At 31.0% G+C, this 12663-nt stretch overlaps 1 protein-coding gene across 1 annotated transcript in view; it reads right to left on the reverse strand.

Annotated features, from left to right (window-relative positions):
* Positions 1 to 2967: 2967 nt before the first annotated feature.
* Positions 2968 to 12663, reverse strand: part of LOC141347396 (cytochrome c oxidase subunit NDUFA4-like) — a 22985-nt gene continuing 13289 nt past the window's right edge. The window contains exon 4 of the mRNA XM_073852408.1: positions 2968 to 3691. Coding sequence (XP_073708509.1) covers positions 3635 to 3691 — 57 coding nt within the window. The 3' untranslated portion in view covers positions 2968 to 3634. The remainder of the gene's footprint in view (positions 3692 to 12663) is intronic.

A 12663-nucleotide genomic window follows, 5' to 3' on the forward strand; every position in this document is an offset into this window, starting at 1 on the left:
ATTTGCTGGTTTAATCTGGTCCTTAGCTGGTTTAAAATGGACATTTGCTGGTTTAATCTGGTCCTTAGCTGGTTTAAGATGGACATTTGCTGGTTTAAGGTGGTCCTTTGCTGGTTTAAGATGGACATTTGCTGGTTTAAGGTGGTCCTTTGCTGGTTTAAGATGGTCCTTTGCTGGTTTAAGGTGGTCCTTTGCTGGTTTAAGGTGGTCCTTTGCTGGTTTAAGATGGTCCTTTGCTGGTTTAAGATGGTCCTTTGCTGGTTTATGCTGGTCCTTAGCTGGTTTAATCTGGTCCTTAGCTGGTTTAATCTGGTCCTTTGCTGGTTTAAGATGGTCCTTTGCTGGTTTAAGATGGTCCTTTGCTGGTTTATGCTGGTCCTTAGCTGGTTTAATCTGGTCCTTTGCTGGTTTAAGATGGTCCTTTGCTGGTTTAAGATGGTCCTTTGCTGGTTTAAGATGGTCCTTTGCTGGTTTATGCTGGTCCTTAGCTGGTTTAATCTGGTCCTTTGCTGGTTTAAGATGGTCCTTTGCTGGTTTAAGTTGGTCCTTTGCTGGTTTATGCTGGTCCTTAGCTGGTTTAATCTGGTCCTTTGCTGGTTTAAGATGGTCCTTTGCTGGTTTATGCTGGTCCTTAGCTGGTTTAATCTGGTCCTTTGCTGGTTTAAGATGGTCCTTTGCTGGTTTAAGATGGACCTTTGCTGGTTTAAGATGGTCCTTTGCTGGTTTAAGATGGTCCTTTGCTGGTTTAAGATGGACCTTTGCTGGTTTAAGATGGTCCTTTGCTGGTTTAAGATGGCCCTTTGCTGGTTTAAGATGGTCCTTTGCTGGTTTAAGCTGGACCTTTGCTGGTTTAAGATGGACCTTTGCTGGTTTAATCTGGTCCTTTGCTGGTTGGAGCATAAACCAGCAAAGGACCATTCTTAACCAGCATCAAAACCTACCTAACCAGCATATGCTGTTTTTTTAACAGGGGTGTAATTTATAATCAGTAATGGACTACACTACAATTTCTAAATAATCTGTAGAAGGCCACAGAACAAGCTCGTGTGTATTTCAGAGCAGAATATGCATAAGGCCATATTTGTACTTGTGGTATTGTTGCTGTTGTAGTTATCTGCGCTTGTATAGCCAAACATCTCAGACCGTCCCGCTATCTCGTGCTCACTGTGTGTGTAGATTGCCTTCGGCCTGCAGATGAATAGCGATACAAAGAATAACAAATGGAGGCAATGCAATCATGACGGGTCGCCGCGCCTTCCGCTTAGGTAATGACGGCCCCTGTGTGTGTGTCTGTGTGTGATTATGCCTGATGCGCTTCTTCAAGCAGCCTGATTACCTGTCAGCATGTGCTGGAGGTCTGACAGAAGCAGCACACACACGCCGCAGGTGAGCAGAGAGCGTGTGTGTGAACGCCGAGAGACGAGGAGCGGATCCTTTATTGAAGCGCTGGATGTGTGTGTCGGTACCCAGCTGTGCGGAGGACAGGAGTGATTGCTGCTAGATAACATGCATTATTCTCACTATGCGCACGCCGGCCGGCAATTCTGCCTCCTAATGTCCCGCAAATATGCCCACAACAAACTTAGAGGCTTTTCTAAAGGGCCACAGGAATTTGGTTTTCCACTGCCGGACAAAGACGGCACACGTTTGTGTTCGCAAACAAATAGAGACTCAAACTGGGATGCGTGGCACAAACACATTCCATTCTCATGCTGTTTCAGAGAATAGTTCAGCCTAAAATGAACATTTTCGTGGAAAGTTGTGATCAGTTGAGAATCAAACCGCTCTGCGTCTTCACACATTATATGTGAACGTGTACAGATGTGATTTTCAAATTAAACTTGGCTTTGTTTCTCACACAAATCTATCAAATGACTTTATACATTTTGGAATATAGCAATAAGTCATACACTGCAAAAATGCTTTTCTTACTTAGATTTTTTTCAGAAAAAACAAGTCCAAAATCAATGTGTTTTTGCTTGAAACAAGCAAAATAAACTGTCAATGGGGTAAGAAAAATAATCTTTTTTTGTGTTTGAAATAAGACAGATTATTTTGCTTGTTCTACACTTAAAAATAAATGTGCTTCATGATGCCATTTTTGTCTAAGTGGTTCCATAAAGAACCTTTAACATCTGAAGAACCTTTCTGTTTCACAAAAGGTTTTTGTGGCAAAAGAAGGTTCTTCAGATTATAAAAAGGTAAAAAAAAAAAAAGAGAGATGGTTCTTTGAAGAACCTTTGACTGAATGACCTTTTAAAGCACCTGTATTTTTAAGTGTGTAAGCAAAAACTCACTTAATTTTAACTTGATTTTTCTGAAAACAAGCAAATATTTTTTACTTGTCTTGAAAATCCTTCTTGATTTAAGAGAAGAAACAAGACAAAAAATCAAAGAAAAGCATTTTTTGCAGTGTATGGACCTTATTTTATGGTGTTTTTGTCTTTTTCAAACTTTTTCCAAGCTTCCATTTAAAGGCAAAGCATGAACAGACACTGCAAAAAAATTATTTTCTTATTCTTTTGTTTCCAGCCAAAATATATAAAAATTCTTAAATCAGGAAGGATTTTCTAGACGAGTAAAAATTGTCATCTTGTTTTCAAAAAGAAAAAATTAAGTATGTTTTTACTTTAAACTATTTTTATGTTTAGAATAAGATTATAAGATTTTTCTTACCCTATTAGATTATTTTGCTTGTTCTAAGCAAAAACTCAAAAAAAAAATTGACCTGTGTTTTTTTTTTTTTTTTTTTTTTTTTGAAAACAAGAAAATCATTTTTACTCATAGAAAAACTTTCTTGATTTAAGAGATATTTTGGCTGGAAACAAGACAAAAAATCTAAGTAAGAAAAAAAAATGTTTTTGCAGTGCAGAGTCTGCTGTTGTGTCCCACAGAAGAAATACAGTCATTTAGGTTTAGAATTATAACAAAATGGCTCTTTTAAGGCTTAAAAACACATTTCTGGTGTTGGTTTTTGCATAAATATATCTTTATTGTCAGAGATCTTTTAATGAAGCAGCACAGAAAGACAACATCTGTTCCAAAACTAATACTCCTCTTCTGACTAGAGAAGACAAGAATGACTTACAGTGAGATCAGTGGGAAAATGTACACAAGATGCTGAACAAGATACAAGAAAGTCTAATATAAATCAAATTCATGCTATAGAATGATTTCTGAAGGATCATTTGACAATGAAGACTGGAGTAATAATGCTGAAAATTCAGCTGCGCATTACATGAATAAATTTAGTTTTAAAGTATAATTAAATAGAAAACTACTTTTTTAAATTGCAATAATATTTCACAATATTTCATTGTTTTCTGTATTTTTAATCAAGAAAAGTCTCCTTTTAAAAAGCATTCAAAATCTTACTGATCCCAAACTTTTGAGCAGCAGTGTGTGTGTATGTGTATATGTATATATATATATTTTTATTTATAAATTTTATTTTTTGTTTGTTACTAGCTATTAAAAAGAACTGATTTCATTTGTTTGCAGTGGCAGCAGGAGCATCCAGGGACACAGCGTTTAGTAAAGTGTGTGTGTGTGTGTGTGTGTGTGTGTGTGTGTGTGTGTGTGTGTGTGTGTGTGTGTGTGTGTGTGTGTGTGTCTGCAGTTCCGCTGAGGTCTTTTAAAAGTCAGGTCCTTCCTTCTTCATACTCTCATAGTCTGTGGTGACGGCCACCAACTGTGTAGAGAGAGCGAGAGAATACATTTAAATGTAGTTAGCGTAAATTAAGATCATCAGAATATCATAAAAGACAAAACAACATGCATACAAACAAGAGCACAGACACACACACACACACAGACTGTCTGACAGGTTCCGCTGGCCCTCGGCTCTGTGTTTATGTTCAGAGAAAGTGGGTTTGTGAACTGATTTAAAAAAGGAAATGAATCTAGAATATTTACATCTTGTCAATGCATGTGCATGTTGACTGATCAATCATGATGTTGAAAACAACAATGAAAAATATGCTTTTCTTATTTCGATTTTTTGTCTTGTTTCCAGCCAAAATATCAAAAAAATCTTAAATCAAGAAGGATTTTGTAGACATGTAAAAATTATAGTCTTGTTTTCCGAAAAAAGAAGTCAAAATTAAGTGTTTTTACAAAATAATCTGCCATTGTGGTAAGAACTATGATCTTGTTTTCTGTTTGAAATAGGATTTGTTTTTGCTTTTCCCATTGGCAGATTATTTTGCTTGTTTCGAGCAAAAACACACTTAATTTTGACTTGTTTTTTCTGAAAACAAGACAATTTTTACTTGTCTAGGAAATCTTATTTCAAACAGAAAACAAGATTATTTTTCTTAGACCATTGACAGATTATTTTGCTTGTTTCAAGCAAAAACGCACTTAATTTTGACTTTTTTTCGGAAAACAAGGCAATTTTTACTTGTCTAGAAAATCTTATTTCAAACAGAAAACAAGATTATTTTTCTTAGACCATTGACAGATTAATTTGTAAAAACACACTTAATTTTGACTTCTATTTTCGGAAAACAAGGCAATTTTTACTTGTCTAGAAAATCTTATTTCAAACAGAAGACAGGATTATTTTTCTTACCCCATTGACAGATTATTTTGCAAAAACACTTAATTTTAACTTGTTTTTTCGGAAAATGACAATTTTTACTTGTCTAGAAAATCTTATTTCAAGCAGAAAACAATATTGTTTTTCTTAGCCAATTGACAGATTATTTTGCTTCTTTCAAGCAAAAACGCACTTAATTTTGACTTGTTTTGCTTCGGAAAAAAGACCATTTTTACTTGTCTAGAAAATCTTATTTCAAACAGAAAACAGGATTATATTTCTTAACACATTGGCAGATTATTTTGCAAAAACACTTAATTATAACTTGTTTTTTTGGAAAATTACAATTTTTACTTGTCTAGAAAATCTTATTTCAAGCAGAAAACTATAATTTTTCTTACCCCATTTGCAGATTATTTTGCTTCTTTGAAGCAAAAACGCACTTAATTTTGACTACTTTTTTCGGAAAACAAGGCAGTTTTTACTTGTCTAGAAAATCTTATTTCAAACAGAAAACAAGATTATTTTTCTTAGACCATTGACAGATTAATTTGTAAAAACACACTTAATTTTGACTTTTTTTCGGAAAACAAGGCCATTTTTATTTGTCTAGAAAATCTTATTTCAAACAGAAGACAGGATTATTTTTCTTACCCCATTGGCAGATTATTTTGTAAAAACACACTTAATTTTGACTTGTTTTCTTCGGAAAAAAGATCATTTTTACTTGTCTAGAAAATCTTATTTCAAACAGAAAACAATATTATTTTTCTTAGCCAACTGACAGATTATTTTGCTTCTTTCAAGCAAAAACGCACTTAATTTTGACTTTTTTTCTTCGGAAAAAAGATCATTTTTACTTGTCTAGAAAATCTTATTTCAAACAGAAAACAGGATTATATTTCTTACCACATTGGCAGATTATTTTGCAAAAACACTTAATTTTAACTTGTTTTTTCGGAAAATGACAATTTTTACTTGTCTAGAAAATCTTATTTCAAACAGAAAACAATATTGTTTTTTTTAGCCAATTGACAGATTATTTTGCTTCTTTCAAGCAAAAACGCACTTAATTTTGACTTGTTTTCTTCTGAAAAAATATCATTTTTACTTGTCTAGAAAATCTTATTTCAAACAGAAAACAATATTATTTTTCTTAGCCAATTGACAGATTATTTTGCTTCTTTCAAGCAAAAACGCACTTAATTTTGACTTGTTTTGCTTCGGAAAAAAAGACCATTTTTACTTGTCTAGAAAATCTTATTTCAAACAGAAAACAAGATTATTTTTCTTAGACCATTGACAGATTAATTTGTAAAAACACACTTAATTTTGACTTTTTTTCGGAAAACAAGGCAATTTTTACTTGTCTAGAAAATCTTATTTCAAACAGAAGACAGGATTATTTTTCTTACCCCATTGGCAGATTATTTTGTAAAAACACACTTAATTTTGACTTGTTTTCTTCGGAAAAAAGATCATTTTTACTTGTCTAGAAAATCTTATTTCAAACAGAAAACAATATTATTTTTCTTAGCCAACTGACAGATTATTTTGCTTCTTTCAAGCAAAAACGCACTTAATTTTGACTTGTTTTTTTCTGAAAATGACAGTTTTTACTTGTCTAGAAAATCTTATTTCAAACAGAAAACAATATTATTTTTCTTAGCCAACTGACAGATTATTTTGCTTCTTTCAAGCAAAAACGCACTTAATTTTGACTTGTTTTTTTCTGAAAATTACAATTTTTACTTGTCTAGAAAATCTTATTTCAAGCAGAAAACTATAATTTTTCTTACCCCATTTGCAGATTATTTTGCTTCTTTGAAGCAAAAACGCACTTAATTTTGACTACTTTTTTCGGAAAACAAGGCAGTTTTTACTTGTCTAGAAAATCTTATTTCAAACAGAAAACAAGATTATTTTTCTTAGACCATTGACAGATTAATTTGTAAAAACACACTTAATTTTGACTTTTTTTCGGAAAACAAGGCCATTTTTATTTGTCTAGAAAATCTTATTTCAAACAGAAGACAGGATTATTTTTCTTACCCCATTGGCAGATTATTTTGTAAAAACACACTTAATTTTGACTTGTTTTCTTCGGAAAAAAGATCATTTTTACTTGTCTAGAAAATCTTATTTCAAACAGAAAACAATATTATTTTTCTTAGCCAACTGACAGATTATTTTGCTTCTTTCAAGCAAAAACGCACTTAATTTTGACTTTTTTTCTTCGGAAAAAAGATCATTTTTACTTGTCTAGAAAATCTTATTTCAAACAGAAAACAGGATTATATTTCTTACCACATTGGCAGATTATTTTGCAAAAACACTTAATTTTAACTTGTTTTTTCGGAAAATGACAATTTTTACTTGTCTAGAAAATCTTATTTCAAACAGAAAACAATATTGTTTTTTTTAGCCAATTGACAGATTATTTTGCTTCTTTCAAGCAAAAACGCACTTAATTTTGACTTGTTTTCTTCTGAAAAAATATCATTTTTACTTGTCTAGAAAATCTTATTTCAAACAGAAAACAATATTATTTTTCTTAGCCAATTGACAGATTATTTTGCTTCTTTCAAGCAAAAACGCACTTAATTTTGACTTGTTTTGCTTCGGAAAAAAAGACCATTTTTACTTGTCTAGAAAATCTTATTTCAAACAGAAAACAAGATTATTTTTCTTAGACCATTGACAGATTAATTTGTAAAAACACACTTAATTTTGACTTTTTTTCGGAAAACAAGGCAATTTTTACTTGTCTAGAAAATCTTATTTCAAACAGAAGACAGGATTATTTTTCTTACCCCATTGGCAGATTATTTTGTAAAAACACACTTAATTTTGACTTGTTTTCTTCGGAAAAAAGATCATTTTTACTTGTCTAGAAAATCTTATTTCAAACAGAAAACAATATTATTTTTCTTAGCCAACTGACAGATTATTTTGCTTCTTTCAAGCAAAAACGCACTTAATTTTGACTTGTTTTTTTCTGAAAATGACAGTTTTTACTTGTCTAGAAAATCTTATTTCAAACAGAAAACAATATTATTTTTCTTAGCCAACTGACAGATTATTTTGCTTCTTTCAAGCAAAAACGCACTTAATTTTGACTTGTTTTTTTCTGAAAATTACAATTTTTACTTGTCTAGAAAATCTTATTTCAAGCAGAAAACTATAATTTTTCTTACCCCATTTGCAGATTATTTTGCTTCTTTGAAGCAAAAACGCACTTAATTTTGACTACTTTTTTCGGAAAACAAGGCAGTTTTTACTTGTCTAGAAAATCTTATTTCAAACAGAAAACAAGATTATTTTTCTTAGACCATTGACAGATTAATTTGTAAAAACACACTTAATTTTGACTTTTTTTCGGAAAACAAGGCCATTTTTATTTGTCTAGAAAATCTTATTTCAAACAGAAGACAGGATTATTTTTCTTACCCCATTGGCAGATTATTTTGTAAAAACACACTTAATTTTGACTTGTTTTCTTCGGAAAAAAGATCATTTTTACTTGTCTAGAAAATCTTATTTCAAACAGAAAACAATATTATTTTTCTTAGCCAACTGACAGATTATTTTGCTTCTTTCAAGCAAAAACGCACTTAATTTTGACTTTTTTTCTTCGGAAAAAAGATCATTTTTACTTGTCTAGAAAATCTTATTTCAAACAGAAAACAGGATTATATTTCTTACCACATTGGCAGATTATTTTGCAAAAACACTTAATTTTAACTTGTTTTTTCGGAAAATGACAATTTTTACTTGTCTAGAAAATCTTATTTCAAACAGAAAACAATATTGTTTTTTTTAGCCAATTGACAGATTATTTTGCTTCTTTCAAGCAAAAACGCACTTAATTTTGACTTGTTTTCTTCTGAAAAAATATCATTTTTACTTGTCTAGAAAATCTTATTTCAAACAGAAAACAATATTATTTTTCTTAGCCAATTGACAGATTATTTTGCTTCTTTCAAGCAAAAACGCACTTAATTTTGACTTGTTTTGCTTCGGAAAAAAAGACCATTTTTACTTGTCTAGAAAATCTTATTTCAAACAGAAAACAAGATTATTTTTCTTAGACCATTGACAGATTAATTTGTAAAAACACACTTAATTTTGACTTTTTTTCGGAAAACAAGGCAATTTTTACTTGTCTAGAAAATCTTATTTCAAACAGAAGACAGGATTATTTTTCTTACCCCATTGGCAGATTATTTTGTAAAAACACACTTAATTTTGACTTGTTTTCTTCGGAAAAAAGATCATTTTTACTTGTCTAGAAAATCTTATTTCAAACAGAAAACAATATTATTTTTCTTAGCCAACTGACAGATTATTTTGCTTCTTTCAAGCAAAAACGCACTTAATTTTGACTTGTTTTTTTCTGAAAATGACAGTTTTTACTTGTCTAGAAAATCTTATTTCAAACAGAAAACAATATTATTTTTCTTAGCCAATTGACAGATTATTTTGCTTCTTTCAAGCAAAAACGCACTTAATTTTGACTTGTTTTGCTTCGGAAAAAAGACCATTTTTACTTGTCTAGAAAATCTTATTTCAAACAGAAAACAGGATTAAATTTTTTACCACATTGGCAGATTATTTTGCAAAAACACTTAATTATAACTTGTTTTTTTGGAAAATTACAATTTTTACTTGTCTAGAAAATCTTATTTCAAGCAGAAAACTATTATTTTTCTTACCCCATTTGCAGATTATTTTGCTTCTTTGAAGCAAAAACGCACTTAATTTTGACTTGTTTTTTCGGAAAACAAGGCAGTTTTTACTTGTCTAGAAAATCTTATTTCAAACAGAAAACAAGATTATTTTTCTTACCCCATTTGCAGATTATTTTGTAAAAACGCACTTCATTTTGACTTGTTTTTTCGGAAAACAAGACAATAATTTTTACTGGTCTGGAAAATCCTCTTGATTTAAGAAATTTTTAATATTTTGTCTGGAAACAAGTCAAAAAATCTAAGTAAGAAAAGCATTTTTTTGCAGTGAAGATGAGTGTGTAAGTGTTTGTTGAGGAGAGTTTGCTGTTCCTCAGTGATCAGATGCAGCATTTTTGGCTGCCGGATAGAAAACAGCTGAAAACCCCTAGAGATGAATTTCCGCTTTCGTGTTTTGCTGTTTTTGTGAAAAGGTCTCGAAGCGTCAGTTTTTATGTGACAGAAAGCGTGTTTCTGTTGTGAATGCGTGACAGGAGACACGTTCTTCAGCCTCTGTTATTTTATTCTCATATTCTCATTGATCGCTCTCTCTCTGCTTCTGTTTCTCTCATTATGATTAATGTTGAGACGCCGCTGGATTCTTGATTTCTGACCTTTGGCTCCTGTTGAGAATCAAACATGTCGAGTCGTGACCTTTTGTGAGCCTGAACGCAAACTTCCCGGAAGAAGGAGAGGAAACTATTTTATCCTCTCTATCTCTCTGTGTTAATAGGCCTACTTCCATTAATGTTGGAGGTGATCAAGATGTTCCAAACAAGAACAAAACATTCTCCCACTGCGATATCAATTATTCCTTCCTTTAGACATTTTTCGCACTCTAGAAACGCATTTATAAATGGTCATGAAATGCATTTTTATATTGTTTCTTAAGGTCTGTTTATAAAGTTTTTTTTTTTTTTTTTTTTAAACCACAGGGTCTAATATTTGTAAAAAATCATAATTTTCCATCCTCATTTTTCCACTCTTTGAAAAACACTTAATTGGCTGACTTCATCACACCATGTTAAAAATTGCCTTATTTTTGCTATATAGTTTTACAAGAGCTGTTATTAAAAGATTTGCCAGCGGTTAAACATTTATTTTGGTTGCAGCTTTTATGCTTAGTCTAAGTACTTTGTCATATTCTGGTCTGATTCTGATTTTCCAGGTTTTTACTGATTTTAATATCAACACTTCAAATTTACAAGTAAAAATTATTTTATTATTTTCAGTAAAAACAAGTCAAAATTAAGTGCATTTTAATCTGCCAATGGGGTAAGAAAAATAATCTTGTTTTCTGTTTGAAATTAAACTATTTTTCTTAACCCATTAGCAGATTATTTTACTTGTTCTAAGCAAAAACTCACTTAATTTTGACTTGTTTTTACTGAAAACAAGAAAATAATTTTTACTCGTCTAGAAAATTATTCTTGATTTAGGAATTTTTAGATATTTTGGCTGGAAACAAGGCAAAAAATCTAAGTAAGAAAAGCATTTTTTGCAGTGTGTAAGATTGATAAATGTAAAAATGTATGTATTATCTGCATGTAAATGTAAAAATAAATGTATTATCTGCATTTCCACCGAAGATAAAATGCTTGGCACTGCTGTGAAAAACCGGCAGCATGTTTGGAATAATTGAGTTGTGAAATGCGAAGAACAAATGGAAACTTTATTTTTCAGTCTGTCAGGAACGTCATTAAAAATAAACTTCAGCCATGCATTTCTAATGCTAGGATTTTTTGGAAGGCTATGTAGCGTTTTTGGGGGTTCAGTTTGAGTTTGACGGCCTTACTCGACATGTTTATCTAACAGCAGTTTGGATCTTGTGATTGATGGATATGGAAGGCCGACAGGGCCAAAAGTCTTTTAGCAGAATGTGTGAAATTTTATTATTATTCATCCGTGTTAAGCAGTTTTGAATGGGTCTCTTTTCTTTTTGTATCTTTCTTTTGTAACACGGACAAACAGTGCACGTTTAGATATTTTTGGCCCCATCTGCTTTCCATAGGTGATAGCTCATTTATTATGTGCGGCAATGACGCATGTTTAAAATCATGCCATCAAACCATACAGCAAAAAAAAAAAAAATTAAAAATTTTTCAAAATATACAAATGTGCAAAAATATATTTGCTGAAATTTGTTCCAAATATATTTATATAAATATTTTATTTACCAATATATTTTGGTAACTTTTTGCATATTTTTAAAATTGTAAACATATTTTTTAAAGCATCTAAAAATTCTATATTTAAAATTATGTTTCAGTCCAAGAAAAAACACACAAAGCAATTTGGATCTTGCGATTGATAAATACAGAAGGCCAGTGGGGCCAAAAGTCTTTAAACAGAAAATTTTAGTGCCAGCACACACTATTCGTCCACGTTAATGTGACAGTTTTTAATGTGTTTCTTTTATTTTTGCATCTGTCTTTTGTAATGCAGACCAACAGTGCACGTTGACCTGGTCAAATTTCATTACGTCTCGTAATATATTTGCTGAAATTAGTTCCAAATATATTTTATATAATTTTTTTTACCGATATATTTTTGGTCACTTTTTGCATGTTTTTGAAACTATATTTTTAAATTGTAAACAGAATTTTGAAAATATACTTTTAAATACTTTTAAAAAAATCAGTTATCAGTTTCAGTCCAAGAAACTACATTCACACAGCAGTTTATATCTTGTGATTGATAAATATGGAAGCTCGACAGAGCCAAAAGTCTTGTTCATATTCATGCTATCAACCCATACAGCAAAAAATATATATATTTTCAGAATAATTTTTAAATATATATCAAAATATACAAACATGAGCAAAACTATATTTGCTCAAATTTGTTCCAAATATTTTTATAAATATTTTTACAGATATATTTTTGGTCACTTTTTGCATATTTTTGAAATTATATTTTAAAATTGTAAACATATTTTTAAAAGCATTTGAAAGTGTATTTTTTTTAAATTATGTTTCGGTCCAAGAAAATGCATTCACACAGCAGTTTGGATCTTGTGATTGATAAATATGGAAGGCCAACAGGGCCAAAAGTCTTTAAACAGAATGTGTGAAATTTTAGTGCCAGCACACACACTATTCTTCCATGTTAATGTGACAATGTGTTTCTTTTATTTTTGCATCTGTCTTTTGTAATGAGGACAAACAGTGCTCGTTGACATGGTCAAATTGAACGCATTTCGTTTAGAGACTTTTTGCCCCATCTGTACTCCATAGATACCTCATTACGTATGTGCGATGATGACGCATGTTTATAATCATGCCATCAACCCATACAGCAAATAAAAATTATTTTTATATATATTTCAAAAATATACAAACATGGGTAAAAATATATAATAATAATTATATATATATATATATATATATATATATA

Source organism: Garra rufa, chromosome 12 (assembly GCF_049309525.1).
Source record: "Garra rufa chromosome 12, GarRuf1.0, whole genome shotgun sequence".
NCBI classification, from domain to species: domain Eukaryota; kingdom Metazoa; phylum Chordata; class Actinopteri; order Cypriniformes; family Cyprinidae; genus Garra; species Garra rufa.